The following is a 20,376-nucleotide window of genomic DNA, read 5'->3' on the forward strand; positions in this document are numbered from 1 at the left end:
CTACGGGTGAATCAAAAAATGTTTCAGTCAAAATAATCACAAAGTGGCTTTTTTTTTTTTCCATCGGAGAGCGACCACCTGCGGTGAGGTTTAATTGAAATGATGAAGTGCAAAGTGAGTTTAAAAGGAGGGAGAGCGAAAGGGACTGACCTACAGTCGCTCATGTGCGCACGGATGAAAGCATTTGAATCCAAACATCCCCGACATGCACCGCTCGGCAAGTCCGGGGCCAAATAAGCCTGCGGCGTCCAATCAGCCGTGGCCTTTTACCACCTCGCCGCGGGCACTTGATGTATGCGTGTGATTGCACGCACACACACACACACACACACACACACACACACACATCTGTTTGTGTATTTACAGATAGCTCCCCTCCTCACTACAACTGCACCGCCACCTCGATTTATCTTCAAACAGACAGCTCACCTCCACCATCTCCCGTCTCCTCCCTTTTGCATCCACCCCTGAACGCTCAGCGCCCCGTCCATCCGTCCATTTCTCCTCCATCTGCGTTGGCTTCCCGCTGGCTTTGACAGTTTCCCCCGACTTGCGCTGGAGTGGAAAGATTTCAAGATCATGTGATGAAATCTGGTTTTAGCAGAAAAAGCTGAGGGGGTTCGGACGGTGCGATGAAAAATTTAGGCGCGAGACACGCACGAATGAAGATGCTCGCACGTTTGGTTAAGCAAAGTTTGGCGAGGACTCAGTTGGAGTGTGTATGACTCATGAGGGGCAAACAAGGAACAGACTGCTGTTTGACAAGAGGAAAACCCATAGTGGCGCACAGCGCTAACATGCATCCATCCATTTTTAATATCGCTTAGACCTCTTCGGGCTCACTGGGAAGCAGCTTAAGTTGGACGCCGCAATTTTTTTTTTTTTTAGAAATGTTAAAGGGGATATTTTATGGAAAATTCGATTTTGAATGGCTTCAATACAAATCATTGGGTCTCTGGAGTGAAGTTTAAATATTGACATAACACTTTCAAGGGAGGACCATGCGAAACTAGGGCTGAAACGGGTCAAGTGATTTGAGTACCTCATTCAAAAAAAAAAAACAAAAAAAAAAACTCGAGGTATTTGTTCTTCCTTCCTGTACCCGCTTATTTACATGTAAACTCACTCACATGTCACTCACTGACATTTTTTTTTACATGGGTTGTAACTTGTAACAACAAAGACAATTCAATCATCAGCCTGACGTCTTTGTCAAAAATGAAAATTTAATTTTCACTGAATCGAATATACTTTATTTCATAAACATCAAAGAAAATGTAGCATTCACCGAACCTAACGTACATGTTTTTGTAAGAATATCACATGTAGGTTGAGTTTTTTCCGAGCGGCTTTATAAGTAAAAAGTCAAACGGAAGCATGAGGATGAGACTGTGCAGTGGAGGGGATTAGAAGCGAGTGACCTGTATGCGCTGTCACTCTCCAGCGTTTCCAGGCCTGACGGAGCGAGACAGTCACATCACATCACTTAAACTCCTCTCCAGCTTGTCCATTTGTATTTGCCTTTGCGACTGTCTCGACTCGCGCTGTGCAAACGAAATCATTTAACACGCACACATAGAGCGGCCTGAATTGCCTCTCCATCAGCAGCATTGACGCGCTGAAGCCATCCTGCTTGTATTTTCTTGTGTTCTGTGCTATGAACACTGCGTGCAGTTTCACCTGCAGGCACGCCGCCAGCCGCGCCACACGAGAAAAACTCACTGCTGCTGATATGAGCATAAACAACTCGGCATCCGTGAGGAATCGACCTGTTAATTTGTGCCAGATATTTAAAGTAACACTGTGTCATATGTCAGTGACTCTGTTTTATCAAAAGAGTTGTGGATTTTTTTTTCTTTTATTAAGGTCGAATTCTTGCCCAGTGCTGCTTTAAAGTGCAATTACCCTGTTTTTCCTCCATGTGATAGTCAAAGTCTTGGGTATACACAATAAGATAAATGTCAGTCATGAAAACATCATGCTTAATCAATTTTGCAAAAATTTTATGAAACTAGTGAGCTTTTTTTTTTTAAATAGTTTTTTCTTCATAGATCTATTTGTTATACTGTGGCTTTTAATGCTTTAAACTTTTTTTTTTTTAATGATAGGCACAAATTGTAGGTACTTAGCGCACCCTGTTGGTCAACACAGGGAACTATATAGTGTCTGACATACAGACCAAAGTGCATTTCTCGTTTATTGCTTTTTTATTGCAGCAGAAACTATTCAGTGTTGGCATGTTTTTAGGTTTTAAATTAAGAATATTTACTTTATTAATGGCAGTGTTTCCAATATTCAACACATCTCATATCAGTAATGATGTAACCAAAGTATTAAAAACACCTTAGATTAGTATCATGCGATGTAGTTCTAACACAAGCCACAATGTATATTACCTGAATATCAATAGTAAACAATTATTAATCATACAATGACAGCACATATAATATTTCATTTAATAAAATAAATAAAAATGTATTAAATGTATTTTTTTAACTATATGGTAATACAGCTGTTACGTTGGATTTCACTACTACTACCCTCAGGACAGTGCACTGCAGTTCTAAAAGTGTTGCAATTTTCAGCTGATGGCTGAAGCACAATTTTTGTAACTTATTTGCTATTTATGCAAAACTCTTCACACAAATAAGAAAACATTTGACTAAATAGGCAAAACATCATAGTTGTCTTGCTAAAGCAAGTCTTGCTGAACTCTACAATCCTTCATAAAAAAATGTATTTTTGTATCCAACAATTAACACAAGCCATTTTATTAGTAAGCACACAATGTGCCAACTACACACTGATGGGAAGAATGAAAAACATTTTTTTTGCTTTCTCAGTGCACAGTAGTAGGTAGGCTATGCCAGTTTGAGGTCAGTTCGGTTACCACAGAGGTATACAAAGTTCAAGTATTCAAGGTGTTTACTGTATTTACCCTAAACATCAAACACAACACAAAACAGTGTTGTTTTTTTTTTACGTCACCCCTTACCCCCACCCAAATAAATAAATAAATAAATAAATAAATAAATGAATAAATGAATAACAGTAATTTCACTGAGAGGTAGAGAGAAAAAACGGTCTACATGTGTCGTCCCTCTGGGTCATTTCATTTTCCACTATTGTAACGCTGATGTAATCAGCAATTCTATTTCTTACCCCCGTTCCTTCTTCTTGTCCTCCTCCTCCTATTCTTCACCTCCACGTCTTCTTCCTCAGGCTCATTCTCCTCATTTTACAGTGCTCTCCACACAGAAATTGTGCTACAAGAATCACTGTTCGAGTTTCTGCATTCAGGAAGAAAAAAAAACAATGCAATTACAATTAAAGCTGTAGTTAAGCCCCTTTGCATAGGGTGGCACTATTGCAAGATGCACTGGCTACTAAAGCCCAGCACAAAACAAAGACGAAGAAGAAGCGAATTCACTGACTGCATGAGAACTTACCAGAAGAGAGCTGTGATTTTTTTTCCCTCCACCCTCATACCTTCCTGTCTCTAAGGGGGCGATAGTGTTTTTTCACAGAGAACACTCGGTTGGCCGTGTGAATCTTAAACATCAACTCAACCGAAGAACGAAGCGACCAACACGACGGGAAAAAAAAGGAGCTGCCATAGCAGCTAGCGCCAGGTTGCATAAAGTAAGTGTTGGCCTCACATACAAATAAAGATTAAACGGTACGATAAATAAAACTGTGATTATTCAAATCAACCATGATACGTTGCCTTATTTAGTATATCGCCCAAACAGGGACTAGACAAGATAATGTTTTTTTTAAGCAGTCGCTCGTCAATATATGCTAATGAACTTTGCTGCTTCCGGTTATTGCCTACCGCAATGAATTTCAAAACACGTGCAAATACATTTAGACAGGTGTTTCCACCTGTTTAAAATATTTTACATGTACCGATTTACTTTAGTTATTAAACTTAAAATGTCCGTTGACGCCCTGTAATAACCGATTCGTGTTGTGCTAGTGAGAGGCATTTATTTTGAAGTGTAGGAGCGGTCACTTCTCTCTAGTGTTGAGGCTTTCGGATGAATTTCTTTTGTAAATTCGACTAAAACGGGTATGTTTTTACAATCTTATATTCATTGGTGTTGTGTTTTGGATAACTTCGCGTTAATGTGATATGACAAACAGGTGTTGTGTAACTACTAAAATTGCCGTAAATCGTTCATATTTTCCCTCCCTAATCAATATAGCGACGATTTATTAGCATCTACGACGTCATAAGGTGCCCGGATGTTCGACTTCCGCCTGTTCTCTGCTGTTTATTTTCGTGCTGTTTGCAAGACACACTTAAATGTTCATATTGCAGCATAGTGGCCTAGTGGATAACACCTCTGCCTCACGGTCTAAAGGTTTTGGGTTCCATTCTCAGGCCTTCTGGCCCTCCTGTGTGCATCTTCTGTTCTCCAGCCACATTCCAAAAGCATGCATCTTAGATTCAGTAAAGGCTTTAAATTGTTCATTGGTGTGATTGTGTGTGTGAATGGTCATTTCTGTGCCTTGTAATTGGCTGGCGACCATTGGGGGTGACTCATTGAATCCTATCTCCCATTAGCGTCCTGATGGTGTGTTTCTTGAGTTGAAAAAGCCCACCTGTCGCAGTGTGTCTCATCCCCCCAAGCCGACATGTCCATTGCCAACACACCCACCAGCAACGACGCCTGCCTGAGCATCGTGCACAGCCTTATGTGCCACCGGCAGGGTGGCGAAAGCGAGAGCTTCGCTAAGCGGGCCATCGAGAGCCTGGTGAAGAAGCTCAAGGAGAAAAAGGATGAGCTGGACTCTCTCATCACCGCCATCACCACCAACGGCGCCCATCCCAGCAAGTGCGTCACCATCCCCAGGACGCTGGATGGACGACTGCAGGTGGGATCAGTGAACCCCTACGATAAATTAGCTTCATCTGAGTCAAACGTGTCTTCAATATGTAATACAAATCTACATAATCACAAAAATTTACTCTGCAGACATACAGCAAATATCAATCAAATTGGATAAAGTTATAAAGGATAATTAATCTTTTTGAAGTTTTTTTTTTTTTTATAGATGATAGAAAGATGGATAAATAGAATTGACACCAATTGCGTTTTTTAGCAAAAAAAAAAATACCAGAAAGAAAGAAAGGGATTTTATTCTAAACCTGAGGAGGAACTAGCATTTATACTCAAATTGTAACATGTCAGTTCAAATGTTATCTTATGAGCCCGTGCGTTTCCCTCCGCCCCCGTCTCTCCTTCTAGGTGGCTGGACGAAAGGGCTTCCCACATGTGGTCTACGCCAAGCTGTGGCGCTGGCCCGACCTGCACAAAAATGAACTGAAACATGTCAAATACTGCCAGTATGCCTTTGACCTCAAGGCCGACAGCGTGTGCGTCAATCCCTATCACTATGAGCGGGTGGTCTCTCCCGGCATAGGTAAGGCAGTGTTCTTATCTTACAATATTACCACTTAATCAATGCTCGTAGTGTCTCATAATTTCTTGCTTTAACTCCACACCAGACATATCAGGACTGAATTTAACAGGCTCCAGGCCTGGCTCAGCGCTGATGGTCAAAGATGAGCATGATTTTGACGGCCCCCAGAGCCTGCCCGCCATGGACGAGGGTCGCTCCATGCAGACCATCCAGCACCCTCCGTCAGGGGGCCGCCCGGGACCCTCCGACTTATTTGCCCCCACCAACATGCTTCCGCCCGCTGAGGCGTCAACATCTGCCTCCACGTCATCGTTCCCCACTGTTGCCACTGGATCAGCTAGTAAGGCTCTCGTTATCCCTCAAAAAACATCTCCTCTCAGGGTTTTTCTCAGGAGGTACCATCCTGACCATGCGCCACGACGTGCATGTATTCTGTAAATTCAACTGACTCACTTTCTTTTTCAAGGAATATCCATTAAGTTAAGCGTTCCAATAAGAAAGACTATCATAACATTAAAACATTCATTTATTACAACTAGAACCACAATTTTTAAAGTGTTACTGCAAAGAGCCACATTATACATTTGGGCGCACATAAACTTTTTTTGTTGTTGTTTTTTTTTTTTCGTGGGGTTGCCATTACATTCAGCAAAAATTGCTAAAACGTCCTGTTTTGAACTTCATATTTTTGTCATGCTCTGGTTTTTCTTTTTTTGTTTTCTTCCTCCCATTTTTAAAGTGAACTTGGTAGGCAACACTACTCCAGTTTTTTTTCCTCTATCTCTTTTGTATCAAAGTGCCGAATGTAATCTGTTCAATCGCCGCGTTCGGAAAAGCCCTTTGTCATACGTGCAACAGCGTGCCCATATTTGGAAGTGCTGATGTAGCAGCTAACCGGGAAGTAAAAAGTGAGGCTTTTCCCACTGGTTTACAAATTGTATTGTTACAAAAGAAGGCCTTGTCTTTAGTCATTTTAAATTAAGAGGTGACAAGATGTATCTTGCAGTGTTGATGAATATTTTTTTTCTATGGTTTTTAGATTACATTTTTATTAAGATGCTTGTTTGCTATTATTCAGACAGGATAAGATTGTACTTTTTAAAATACTTTGTTCTGTTTTAATGCTTGAATTAGGTATAATTAGCATTTGTTAAAAAAAATCCTTTGTAATTTTAGATTATAATTATTAAATCATTTTGTCTTTAAATTCATTCTAGTTAATGTATATGTTATTATTTATAGAATGCTTACTTACTAATTAAGAAAATATTTCACCCATTATAATTTTTAGATATTTTTGTCATCTAGTCAGTCAAATTAGATTTTAATTATTTAAATTGTTTTTATTGACCAAATGCATTATTTTTATCAATAAAAAATGAATGTTTTTACAAAGGAAAACTGTTTTTATAAAATTAATATTTTTTATATAATTAAAATAATTATTTTCCTAAGCAAAGTTAATTAATCAAGAGATTACATTTTTTTTCCCACCTTTCGTATAATTATGTAGTGACCATGAACCAGAATAAGTCTTAACAAATTTTGACATTACAGGCAAGTAAATATAAGATCAATCAATCAATCAATCACATTTTATTTATATAGCACTTTTCATACATAAGAATGCAACTCAAAGATGCGCCCGTTGTGTTTTTAAACTTTAAAAAATATATATTAAAACTAACGAAAACCAATCATACTCCTTAACAAGTTCAATAAATAACTGTCACGTTGAATAAGAAATGTTCCATAAAACACAGAAGACATACACAATTGCGGTATTAACAAAGTGTCTGCTGGGCTCTGTTTTCCCCTCACTTGAGGTGGCAACACCGTCTGGTCAAGGAACAACAGCTTCACCCCCAACACGCCGCACCACAGCAACGGTCACCTGCAGCACCACCCTCCCATGCCTCAGCCGGCACACTACTGTGAGTTAGACAACAAAAGGAAACTGTGCAAAGTACGTTTTTCCAAACATGGCTGTGGTCCTTGAACACGTGTCTCTTGTCCTCAGGGTCAGTCCATGATGAGTTTGCCTTTCAGCCGCCCATTTCCAACCATCCTGGTGAGAATACACAATGAATGACTCTGACTCGAGTGTGATTACAGTGACTACCAGTTTCTTTTTTTTTTTCTGTGGGGGCATTTTAGGGAGGGTCCCCCCCCCCTCCTCTCTCTAAAGTAGATAAAGGACTGGTGAGTAATTTGACCACCGTTTTAGGAAACATGATGGACAGATGGAATATTTTTTATTTTATTTAAAATAAAATTGTATGAATGCAGCTTTCCCTTTTTTTAACCTACATATTTTGATTATCATATATATTTATCATTTAATATTGCATAAGGATTCCTCGATGGAATTAGTACTGTACCTCTCAGTGGGATGTAGCAGCACAATGTTGTGAGTGCTCCCGTTTACGGGTTTAACTGTATTGCAGCTCCAGACTACTGGTGCTCCATCGCCTACTTCGAGATGGACCTGCAGGTGGGCGAGACCTTCAAGGTGCCGTCGTCATGCCCCGTCGTGACCGTGGACGGCTACGTGGACCCGTCGGGCGGGGACCGCTTCTGTCTGGGCCAGCTCAGCAACGTCCATCGCACGGAGGCCATCGAGAGAGCCAGGTAGCGCCCGCTGGCCATCACGCAACCTTTATTAACAGTACAGGCCAAGTTAGAAGTAACATTATTAATACAGTGCTACCTTGACTTTTGAGTTTGAGTCACTCTCGTGTGACCAAGTGCAAATCAAACTCAAATGATTTGCCTCAAATTAACTGTCCCCATTTAAAATAAATTGAAATGCCATGAAAATGCCCAGCAAACAGTACTCGACAGTATTGTACGATTTGAAAGCATACAGTTATAAGATAAAAAATAAAAGGGAACAACTAAATCGTTTTTGCGGCCCAGAAGTCAAGGCACCGCTGCTCAAGTGTAAAAATGGAAGTCCAAGACTATCAAGTAAACTGTTTGACTCGTCCGTCAGGCTTCATATCGGCAAAGGCGTGCAGCTGGAGTGCAAAGGTGAGGGCGACGTGTGGGTGCGCTGCCTGAGCGACCACGCCGTCTTCGTGCAGAGCTACTACCTGGACCGCGAGGCCGGACGAGCGCCCGGAGACGCCGTTCACAAGATCTACCCCAGTGCTTACATCAAAGTAGACGCTTCCAAAATTGACACTTCCAATTTAACACGCAAACACTTTTATCACAAGCAAAGGGGATAAGGGACTAAATATGAACAGTTAGTTAACAAAACTAGAGAGGTCATGTTTCTGTCAGTGAGGTGAAATGGCTGAATTCTGTGGCATTCTCCATGGTATTACATGTGTTGAACCACTAGAGGGCAGAATATGCATGCACAGCGTGACTACTGGGAAGCACATGAAGAGCATTGTGCAGGCAATTAATGAAGGCGGCTACGTAGAAGAGAACATGCAGTGACTGAATATTTATTTGCATTAGCTTTAGCTCAACTAAAGCCATGTACTCCTGCAGCAGCGGACAGTCAAGCGACAAGCTGGCGTCACTCGCTGGCTCCGACGCTGCTCGCGCTACTGGGTCTCATCACTTATCATACTAGCAGAACTCGTGCTATCTCCCGTTGAAGAATCTCCTGCGCGGTTGGGTAACTAATGGCGAGTCGGAAGTGTTCCGAGGCGTTTTTTGTCGTTTGCCCATTTCGCCTAGTCGGTTGAGATGAACTTTGGCCGCCTCGTGAGCACGTCACGGACGATTAGTGGGACAGACTAAAATCCACCTCCACCCTTGCTTAGTCCGGCCTTTTTTTAAAACTTGTCCCCCCCCACCCCTGTCCTCCATCCTAAAAATGGGTGTCCGTCCAGGTCACCCGGTTCCTGCTCCGGGATGGACTGCCCAGCTCTGGTGTTTACAAACAATCACAGACCTAATGCTGTGCGCTGGAATAATTCCCCGCTCTCCTTCCGCTTTAATAGTGCATAGTTTTTATTTTGTGTGTGCTTTCTCACTCACCAAAGCGGTGCATTCCAAAATAGAAGACTGATCAAACCAATTCAAGTTAAGCCACAAACACGTGATTAGCAACTAGTCAACATTGCGCTCTAAACATCATTGTGCCTTAGCGAAGTGGACTAGTCTGTACAACTATTAGCGTGTTCCTCCTTTTGTCTAAAAATGTGTATATACTGTATGTTGTGTGTCAGGTGTTCGACTTGCGTCAGTGTCACAGGCAGATGCAGCAGCAGGCAGCGACCGCTCAAGCGGCCGCTGCGGCGCAGGCAGCTGCCGTGGCGGGAAACATCCCTGGACCTGGCTCGGTGGGAGGGATCGCACCCGCCATCAGTAAGTCTGAGCCTTAAAAGACTTGTTGTTTGTGTTCCTTTAGAATAGCCCAAAACGGCAAAGCAAAAAATGTCCCTCTGAAAAACATTTATCTTAAAGTGGAAATCAACCCAAACATATTTTTTTCAAAGAGTATGTTCTACGCAGGGCCATTAGTTGAAACATGGCGTTTTGATTAATATTGCGTTTGTGGAATTTGAGTTAATCAGCAAAATCCTCCTATTTTTAGCCATCTCAGGGGGGGCGGCCATTTTGTCACTAACGTCGACTGAAAATGACATCACAACTGCTCAGGTAACGACCAATCACAGCTCAGCTTCCGAAAACAGGTGAGCCGTGATTGGTCGTTACCTAGGCCCTGAGCAACTGTGATGCCATTTTCGGTCGACAAAAGTGACAAAATGGCCGCCCCCAGAGATGGCTAAAAACGGGTGGATTAACTCCAATTCCACAAACGCAATATTTATCAGAAGGCCTTGTTTCAACTAGCCAGCCTGCATAGAACATATTTTTGAAATAAAAAAAAAAAAAAACATGTTTGGGTTGACTTCCACTTTAACTGTATTTATAAGTCATTCGTCAAATGTCAGCAAAACAGGCGTCCGTCAGTGACGGATAGACGGACTGGCCCGTCACATAGACGGAATGCCCAGCTCTGGCCATGAGTACTTCTGAATACTCAGTTTTGCAATTTTTCATTTATTTATTGTATCATTATTCAAAAGATGATAAATAACATGAACTTACTGGTATTCTTACATGCAGATGCACTGGCACCTAAGCTAGAGCACTACTTACCGTACTTACTGAATCACTGAACCTCACTTTCTGGGATGCTTTGGCGAAAGGACAAGTGGCCATCTTGGAAATGGGAGTTGGCCCGACGTTGCACTGTTGAGCCAGAAGAATTGCATAGTGCAATAATGGACTAAAACCCCTACATGCCCTTTCTCTGTCCATTGCTGCACTTCACTTAAAAACGACAGCAGTGCAGTGAGCCAGCCGCTGTTGTCAATGGCCAAATTGTGGCGCGCGTTTGTCCACAGGTCTGTCGGCGGCGGCCGGCATCGGCGTGGACGACCTCCGCCGCCTGTGTATCCTGCGCATGAGCTTCGTGAAGGGCTGGGGGCCCGACTACCCTCGGCAAAGCATCAAGGAGACGCCGTGCTGGATCGAGATCCACCTGCACCGCGCCCTGCAGCTGCTGGACGAGGTGCTGCACACCATGCCCATCGCCGACCCCCAGCCGCTGGACTGAACTCGTCACTACAGATGGACTCTTTTTGCTTGTTGATATTCTCATCGGTCTCGTCAGGTGGGTATTGACGGTGCTTTAGCGTTAACCCAAAATAACACATTTCATTCGAAAAGGACAAACCGAATCCTTCAGACTGCTGGACTAGACCAGAGTGCTGTGTTTTCCACGACGGACATGTGTGGCTTTTTTGTTGATAGGACACTTACTCTGAATTTTCAGTTGATTTTACAATTGCGGTTTTATCAGCCACTTCATTAGGTACACATGCATCAAAATCTAATGTCAGGCAAGGATATTTTCACAAGCACTGAGGAGTATTAAAGCCACATTTTTTTCACAAAGTTGGATGTTTCTTACCCCCAAGATACAACAGAAAATTGAGGCTGAAAGTCATAAAATTGTAACAATACAGTCAAATTTTTTTTTTTCAAATACGAAGTTGAAATTTTATGAGGAAAAAGTGAGACTATAATGAGAAGAAAGTTAGATTTTTTAAAGTTTACATCATTTGAATTTATCACAGGAAAAGTCATAAGCAGTTGAGAAAGGTGAAAAGGAAAAAACAAAGTATTTTATGAGAATGGAGTTGAATGTATTCGCCCAAGAAATAAAGCAGCTATATTACGAGGGGAATAAGTCGGAGTTTTAGGGGAGGAAAGTTGTAAAATTATAAGAATAAAGTTGTATCTCAGTGAAGACAAAGTGGGACTATTGGGATAAAAAAAAAATTGAATTTTATATGGAAAAAGATGTATTTTATAGAACAGTTTGAATTTTATGTGGAAAACCGCGATACGTTGGAGGGGTGAATGTTTAAAAGGAGGAAGGTTTTTGAGAATATTTTTTATTATAGAATAAAGAAAAAGAAGAATAAAAATGTATATGGGCAACATTATGAGAATGAAATACCGGTAAAATGAAAATGTTACTAGAATAAATTAAGTCAGATTTTTGAGAAAAAGTGACGTTTATTAAAAAAGTAGTTTTGAATTTATGTGAAAAAAGGGGGTAATAATACATGTAAATGTTTCTTTTAACTTGAGCAAAGCTGTTTATCTTGTAAGGGGGGTAATACAAGAACAGCCAATTTTACAAGCAAAATGTCAAGAATCAAGTAAATTTTATGAGAACAGAGGGGTAAACAAGAATAGCCATAATTCACAAAAAAAGGGTAATGTTATGAAACAATGTCAGACTTGATGAATTAGTTAAAAGTATTCTGAGAATTACAGGTAGGTGTGAGACTCTGAAGATGACCAATAAAGGCAGAGTTTAACATCTTATTAGATTGTGTGTACCTAATGTTGTGGCCAGTGATTGATCCGCTTGTATAGAATTAGTTCACAAAATACAAGCTGTAAATCTACATTTCTCATCAGTTTTGATACATTTTATTAACTTTTTATTTTTTCTCCTTACCTTTTTTTTTATGAATTTTTTTTAATTTTTTTTTTTTTTACGTTTTAGCACTTTACTTTGACTTAGCCGTGCATTAGTATTGGAACACTAAGGATGCTATTTCATTTCCCAACTTTTCACCAACGTAAAACACAATGTCCCTGTTGTGGTTAGTTGGACGTATTTTTTTTTTTTTATCAGGTGTATGTAAATAGAAATACATAATCTCTGTAGTGCATGCTGATGTCCATGATCCCCCAGTTAAACTCACTTTTACATGAATAAATCAAGTCATCAGTGATACAAACAAGAGACTCAATGTGGCTTTAAATGAAACCGTCTTTATTAAGTAATTTTAATATCAGAAAAATAAAACTCTTGAAATTCTCTTTACAGCAAATATATATAATAACATCAGTGCTTTGGCCGCAATAACTTAAAAGGCCCGTTTATAAAATATAGTCTTGCTTTTTTAAACTCCTGACTCCACCCCATTTTGAATTGATTTTTTTTTCCAGATATATGCCATAAGACTTGTCCCCTACATATACATAAAGTAGTAAAATTAGCACAAAAAACGGCTACTAAAAAATGTACACTTTCTTGAACACGCATTAGCAGGCAGCTCATATCTTCAGCGGTTTAACTGTACTTTATTACTTTTTTTTTTTTTTAATTTTATTAAACGCAGACATGCTTGTGCACGCACATTCCATATTTCCAGTGGCAGCGTTCCGACAAATCTAACTACTATAAAGCGGATAAAGCATTGCAAATTCATTCGTTTATCGCTCGCGCAAAGAAAAAAATAGAAAAATTAATCTTATTGTAAACATCGGAATATAGATACTTTGTCGAGATATATATATATATATATATATATGTATTTAGAATATGAAATGTAACAAAATAAAAATAACTTCTGTATATCTCAGTCCTTAAAACAATAATATAATACAATAAGATGAGGGTTGACCGTGTATATTGCATTCACCCTCACTGAAACAGAACCCAAAAAGGACGGATTAAGATTGGAGGGGAAAGAACCTGGAGGGATTTTTTCGTGTGGCTTAGTGTCAAAGCAAAAAATTACTTAAACCTCAATCCAACAAAAAAAGTAACCCAAAAAACTTTAGTTGTGTAGTGTCTACATTCCAGGCGCTTTCCCCTCAAAAATGTCCCGACAACAGTCCCGTACATCAAAAAAACAAAATGATTTTATGTTGGGGGTGTGAGGAATGGATGAACAGTTACCCCCAATAAAACAGTACCATCAATCCCTCAATTTATTTCCTCACCCTAGTTTCCCCAACCCAGGCTGACTCTTGCATAGGCGTAGGACGAGGAAATTAAAGTCGGACAATTATTTTTTTAAGAATAAAAAAAAAAAAAATCAAGTGTGAACACTGGAGAACATTCAAGGAGTTGTTCCTAGATTTACAGCAGTTCTTGTGAAAGGAATGTTAGTACTAAGTATGCTCAAAAAAGGATGAGGAAGCAAATTAAAAAAAAAAAAAAAAAAAAAGTTAAGACTTTGAACCCAGATGTGTACATTACATTAGTCTAAAACAAAAAAAAGGCCACGCTTTTTTTAAGTAGTTTTTGAAGCAATCAGATTTTTTTTTCGGAGGTTAATTTCAGGCACGAGTTTTAACCGTAAACGATTTTGATCCTGGCGTAGTGACTTCTGCAAGCTGGGAAATAAAAAAAAAAAAAAAAAAAAGGTAGCACCGCTAAGGTTAACGAGTTGACGCCCTGTGGAGTGTTAAAGAAAAGGCGGGTTTTCATACCGCTTTAGTATGTAATGTGTGAATGTATAATACGACTGGTTAATACGATATGGGCCAGGGGTCCTACCGTTTGTAAACATGCTCACTTGTGCCCCCTCCAGAGGACTGCGTTCATGAGAGACAGTTGCAAATTCCAACAAACAAAAACAAAAAAACCCAAACGTTTGAAACGTTTTCTGGTTGCTACATCTGAGGGTTTGGCCGTCTACCAGTCACATGTTGCGCAGCCGGAGGGCTCGTGTGACGGGCGACAGGCACACGGGGCAGGCGGCGTCGGGGCACTGGCAGATTTGGGCGGCGCACTTGGCGCAGAAGAGGTTGTGGCCGCAGGGGACCAAGGCGGCCACAGCCCGGCTATCCAGGCAGCGGACGCACGCGTCAGGGCCTGGGCGCCCCGGCCCCGCCGAGGCCCCCGCCCCGTAGGCCAGGGAGGGCTCGGGTGGCGACGAGGACGAGCTGTCGCCGGATGAGGAGGAGAAGGCCGAGCAGTAGGAGGGTGGGCGGTGGGCGCCGCCAAAGGGGGCGCGGAGCACGTGCAGCGCCTGGGGGTGCTCCAGGGCATCGGCCCCGGGAAAGGTGGGGGAGAGGCGGGGAGTCCCGGGCTGACTCATCTGGAAAGGTCAATGACAACACACGGTCAAACAAAAACATCCTTCCGATTTTTAAGACTGGCCAATTTCTGAACAGGGGTCAGGATTTCGAATTAGGGTTTTAATCTGGGGTAGGGTTATAAACAAGGGTGAAAGATTCAAGGTAGAATTGTAAGCCTTATTTTGGGTTTCAAATCAGGATTTGGGGTTTTAAAAAAAGAAAAAGGCGATAGAGATTTCAAAGTAGGGTTCCAAGGCGTTGTTAATGTTTCAGATTAAGGCTTCAAGTCTTGGTTTGGGTTTAAACAAGGATTGGGGTTTCAAGATAGGATTAAAGCCCCCATTTGTTTCAAATCAAGGTTATCGTTTCAAACCGGGGTTAGGGTTTTAAGCAAGTGTTGGGTTCAAATTAGGCTTTCATGTCATAGGGTTTCACATGGTCACCTCTACAGAAAGAGAACAAGGACAAAAACTACGGAGAAAGTATTTGGACCGGGTTGAGTCTAGGGCTCTGCGGTTCTCCTACACCAAACTCATCCACGCATCAATTCCGACGCCAACTACCTGAGCGGGCCGCGCGTCGAAGGACTGGAGACTTTGGTGGTCCACGAAGGGGCTCCAAATGTGTGGCGGCGCGCCACCTGTGGAGACTGTCAGGGGTTCAAATCCCGATGACGAGCTCCCGCCCGCCGCTGCGACGGGTTCCTCCGAGCCCGCCGGGGGCAGGCCGTCTCCAAACCAGAAGCTGGTGGCCCCTGGGTTGTCATTGCTGCTGTTATTGTTGTTGTTGGAATTGGCGTTGAACGAGCAAGTGGGGCTGAAGTCGGCCATGCGGTTGGCACCGCCGCCTCCTCCGTAGAAGGAGTCGGTGGAGCTGGAGCCGCTGCCCAGCGAGCTGGAGCTGTCGTTGCGGTAGGTGGAAGAGATGCGGGCGCCGCCCGCGCCGGCCCGCTGGGCGCCGCCGCCGCCGCTCAGGTTCGCCGGGAGGAGGCCGCCCGCACGGAGCCACCCGGTTTCGCCATTGTTGTCGAAGCTGACGTCCGTGCCGTTGAACTGGAAGTCGTTGTTGTCCGCGCCGGGCGCTTCCACGCCGCCGCCGCAGTTGCCCGTGCGCAGGGCGATGTGCGCCTCGATCTCCTCGCGGGCGCGGTCTACGTTCTCCGGCATGCCCGTCACCTCGAACACCGGCTCCTTGTCGCGACTCGGCGTCACGATGTAGGTGTGCGTCTGCTGCTGGATGCGCTTTATGGTCGCCCCTGGAACACAAATCACGGCTCCTTTTATTTACAGCTGACATACAGTACGGAAAACCGACTTAATTACTGTGGTACTTACAAGTGCCCCAATTTACATGACTAAGTGCCACTTGGTTTATTTTCCCATTTTGTGTTAACATTTGAGAAAAAAAAAAAAAAAAAAAAACAATTATGGTGCTGTAATGCCCTCGCATGTGCGCAAGGAGAGCCACAGTTACCAATGCACCTTCAGCAATTTATTGAACGGGAGCTGCTCTAGGCCACAGCTCACACCCAGAAGCTCACAGAAAGACTAACTGGTCAATCAGTCGACAGCTTCTGACATCATTTACTTGGCCACACCTCTTAAAGGCACATCCAACACAACTAGTACAGTGTGTACAGTGATTACCTTTAATAATGACCTCTGTGGACGCAATGACGATGGTGTGTACTTTTTTGGGGGTGCCCATGTGCCACATTCACAGCATAGTAAATGAAGTGCTGCCTCTAGGAATGAAAATGCCTTTGCTGTCTGTACAGGCACGCAATTCTTTTACCTTACAAAGTGGGATATTAATATTAAACGCAATACTCATCAGAATGCCGTGTTTCAACTAGTGGGCCTGCTGGGAACATATTCTTGAAAAAAATAAATATGTTTGGGTTGATTTCCACTTCAAGCAACATTTTTACATTCTTAGCTGTAATATAACAAACACTTCACCCAAAAATTAAAAGGTGCATTACAGGACGATGAAATGAAACGTGAAACTACTCACCCATCAAAGACGCTTGACACAAAGAGAAAAATATTACAAAAAAAGCCCCCCCCCCTTAAAAAAAAACAACAAACACAATTTTGGGGGGTATTTGTGTTTGGAGATGTCCCTGTGCCATAAAAACAATAATGACTTTTAGGACAATTCACTAAATGGAAACTAGTAAATACTTTGAATGTGTTCCTGTAAGAAGTCATTAAGACAAAAAGAACAACAACAACAACAAAAAAGCACACACCTTTTGGACCCACGACCAATCCTACGACACGGTATGGCACCCGCACCTGCAGAAAAATGAATAATACATTGCATTTAAAAACAAAATGTAAATGGTACACCGGAAGTCTAATAAGGGCCAAGAACTGTGTTAAATCATTATTTTAACTCATTCACTGACAGACATTTTCAGACCCTCTTTTACCCTAAAGTTTGAAAAATATATATAATTAAATTCCTGGGACTGTGAAAAGACAAATAAATATGTCCTTGGCAGTGGATGAGTTAACGATAAAGCTCAGTTTGTATTGATATTGTCATCGCGTTGACTCCCAACCACTGCGCCGGGGCACACTGCCATGATTATTTACTTTCAATAAAGTATCTTATGTTCATCTATTCAATGCCGAGTGATAGTGACAAGCAAAGCAATTCAGTGTTCTTGTAGGCTCAGATCTCAAACTAAGTAAAAGTGTGAGGAAACTGAGAGATGATTATTTCAGTAATATCTTGATTTACAAGGTTTCTTTTTTTTCTTCTTTTCTTTGTATCGTAAATGAAAATCAAACTCGCGAGTAAGCGTGCATGGGCACTCCGCCATTAGCAGCAAACTTCACAACATCCAGACACCGTCAGTTCACGAGGTTACCTCACTGTCAAAGTATAGCTGCGGTGGTGTTTTGTGCTCTCATTTCCTATTTCGTTGCAGTTATTTTGCTAATTGATTCATTCATCTCTTTTATCTAAGATTGGGTCCTAAGAAAGCAAATGCTGAAATGCTGAGATAATAGCAAAACATGCCCGTGGTGTGCCCGTAGTTCACTTGGTGAAGCAGTATGTATGTCATACTTACGTATGTACTATATTGAAGCAGGAGGAGAGGCATTAAAATAATTTCTAAACTGCATTTCAATTGGGAAAGTTGTATGTTGTAAACTATATGTCGTTTTTGTAACTTTTTTTTGTCTACAGTATGTAAGGTATACTCTCTGGCTCCATAAAGGTCGGTTAACACTGCTGTAATGAGATTCAATATAAGCGTTATGCACTATCCCGCGCTACCTGAATGGTGGTCTGTCCGGGCAGAGCGGGGATCCCCGGCCCAGACGCAACTGACAGAGAGCCCGCTTTGTTCCGAGAGGCCCGGATGAGGGAGAAGTGTTCGGCGGCTGACAGGATCTCCCGCTTGGCCATGCATACGTCCTCCTTGCGCCCCGTCACGACAAAAATTGGCTGCTCGCCCCTCACCGGCGTCTTGATGTACGTGTTGGTCTTGGCTCGGAGCGCTTTGATCTTACAACCTGAGTGAAAGGAAAAAGAAAGAAAAAAGGGCTTGATTAGTGGTAAGCGCAATCACAGATTACATGTTCAAGAGTGGAGAAAAGTGCATCGGTCAGAAATGTAAACACGCAAGTAGTTAAAGATTGGTTCCTGATGTAGCAAATATAGTTTTAAATTATTAAGTATCGTTCAGTGGCAAATTTTTGTGTGTCGACTTAAGCGAGTTAGTGTTTTTTCCCCCCAAGCCCTACATTTAATATTTTAAAACAGTTGCTTTGAAACATTTGGCACAGTTTTTTAACGTTTATGAAAATTGTTTTCATTTATGTTTAATTGCAGCGCTGATGTTGGCCAACCACACTACTGTACTTGGTGTTAAAAGTTTGAGAACTACTGGGTTAGAGAGATACAGTCATTCCTTCTGCTATTATTCCCATAATGTTAATAAATCATAATGCAAGTTAAAGCTCTCAACCACTAATGCCATTTCTAGTAGATTAAATATTCCTTTCAAGCTGCGGCTGAGTCTAGCCATTTCCTGTTGTTGTGTTAACAGTGTGCACCCTCCCCCATCAGCAGGGGCACCAACACAGCCCTTTAATCATGTGCAAAAACCACCACAAAGCTAACCAAAAGACAGACGTAGAACTAGGCTATATGTTCAAGGATACGTGTGTTTTATGTTGAATTGAACGTGGGAAATCATAGTTCTACCCACGCAGAACTACAATGAAAAACTACACATGGGGCTGATGTGGCAAAGCAACTTGCGGTCTTCGAAGACAAAAGAAAGCACACGATATATAGACAAAAACATCGAGAAAAGACACACGATCCGGGGGAAAATAGATGACTCGAGTGGGAGTGTTTGTTGGTTCATTAAAAACTTTTCATCTTTTCAATCGAGGTTGGTTCGAGTCGGGTGGCGTTGGGTTGACCCACTTTGGAGCCAAGCTAACTAGGCTAGCCGCACTCAAGCAAGCATTACCGTCAAAAAACAGCAGGGAAAATGTGTCAAGTTGGAGAATTATGTTATAGATGCATTCAAGTTTTGGCAAATTATCTATGCTGATGAAAAACAACTTCAATTCAAATAAAGAAATTAAAAACCGGCGCTGTAACTTGCTTGCTTGTCGCAACAATAAGTTACGAGCTAAAAGTTAGCTCGCTTGATAGCACAAACACGGCCAAATTCCCAACATGGCACGGCTCGTTTTGTATAATTTGTTGCTCTTCATTCAAGCACGTTTAGCCCCTTGTACCGCCTTCGAGAAACACTCACCCTGTCGGCCCACGATCTCCGCAACGTGCTCGGAACTGGGCACGGCTACGCATTCGGTCGTGTTGACACTTTTTCGGCGAGCCAGGAGCGACGCCTCGGCCTCGAAGCAGCCGCCGCCGGGTTCTCCGCAGTACACGCCGGCGTCATCCCCCCGCTCGTCTCCGTTGTACAGCAATACGGTCTCCACTTGCTCCAAAGCGGACGGCATCGCGGGGGCACCCGGCCCCGAAGAATGAATGTATTGGTGGGCCTGCGTTAGCAACGGGCTACCCGACGTGGTTGGACCTTGTGGTTCTTCATCCTCGGGCGTGACGTTCCCTTCGTCTCCCGATGGTGGTCGATTCTGAAGCGGCTTCAAGTCGAGGACCGTACCGAGGAGGTTAAAGTGAGATGCCGGGATGAGCTGGTGGTGGTGGTACAAGGCTGAACTTTCATCCGATTGTTCGGCTGCCGTCTGGTTTGAGGTGCCGAGGTGCTCGTCGAGGCCCATGCCGGCGAAAGCATGCACTAGCGGCGGCGGCGGGACCTCAGATTCTCCCTCGTCGGCCTCCAGCAAAGACGTGCTGCTCGGCATGGTTGAACAATATATTCAAGAATATTAAATCGGGGAAAAGGGGGAGCAAACAAACAAAGAAAATGCAAATAGCAAGCGACCAGCGCCAGGTGGTTTAAATGTATGTACTGTGTGGCTTTTGTTTTGTCTCGCCAGCTTCCCCACTAGCACCTTAGTCTCGCTCGTTTTTGCTCTCGCGAGAGTTGAATTCTGGGTCAAGCGGCGCGTTCGT

General features: G+C 42.5%; 3 protein-coding genes across 3 annotated transcripts in view; 1 reads left to right on the forward strand and 2 right to left on the reverse strand.

The window, feature by feature from the left end:
- LOC147147042 (transducin-like enhancer protein 1) overlaps positions 1-3,761 on the reverse strand; it is a 62,940-nt gene extending 59,179 nt beyond the window's left edge. Inside the window, exons 1-3 of the mRNA XM_086032050.1 lie at positions 3,450-3,761; positions 3,163-3,290; positions 430-555 (exon numbers count right to left, since the gene is read on the reverse strand). The gene's annotated coding sequence lies outside the window, so the exon portion shown is untranslated. The remainder of the gene's footprint in view (positions 1-429; positions 556-3,162; positions 3,291-3,449) is intronic.
- Positions 3,420-12,802, forward strand: LOC147147043 (SMAD family member 4-like). The gene is made up of 10 exons (XM_086032054.1): positions 3,420-3,642; positions 4,571-4,881; positions 5,256-5,430; positions 5,516-5,770; positions 7,257-7,364; positions 7,451-7,501; positions 7,878-8,061; positions 8,426-8,594; positions 9,621-9,759; positions 10,806-12,802. Exons 2-10 carry the CDS (start codon positions 4,642-4,644, stop codon positions 11,015-11,017), a joined length of 1,533 nt encoding a protein of 510 aa, XP_085888180.1. The 5' UTR covers positions 3,420-3,642; positions 4,571-4,641; the 3' UTR covers positions 11,018-12,802.
- On the reverse strand, positions 12,737-20,311 carry LOC147147044 (RNA-binding protein MEX3B-like). The gene is made up of 5 exons (XM_086032053.1): positions 19,592-20,311; positions 18,091-18,329; positions 17,051-17,096; positions 15,360-16,051; positions 12,737-14,816 (listed from the first exon to the last, which is right to left on the reverse strand). The coding sequence occupies exons 1-5, from the start codon at positions 20,163-20,165 to the stop codon at positions 14,418-14,420; spliced, it is 1,950 nt and encodes a 649-aa protein (XP_085888179.1). The 5' UTR covers positions 20,166-20,311; the 3' UTR covers positions 12,737-14,417.
- Between the last annotated feature and the right edge of the window lie 65 nt (positions 20,312-20,376).

The sequence above is a fragment of the Filicampus tigris genome, chromosome 5, assembly GCF_054856515.1.
Source record: "Filicampus tigris isolate MCC_2025a chromosome 5, RoL_Ftig_1.0, whole genome shotgun sequence".
Taxonomy (NCBI): Eukaryota; Metazoa; Chordata; class Actinopteri; order Syngnathiformes; family Syngnathidae; genus Filicampus; species Filicampus tigris.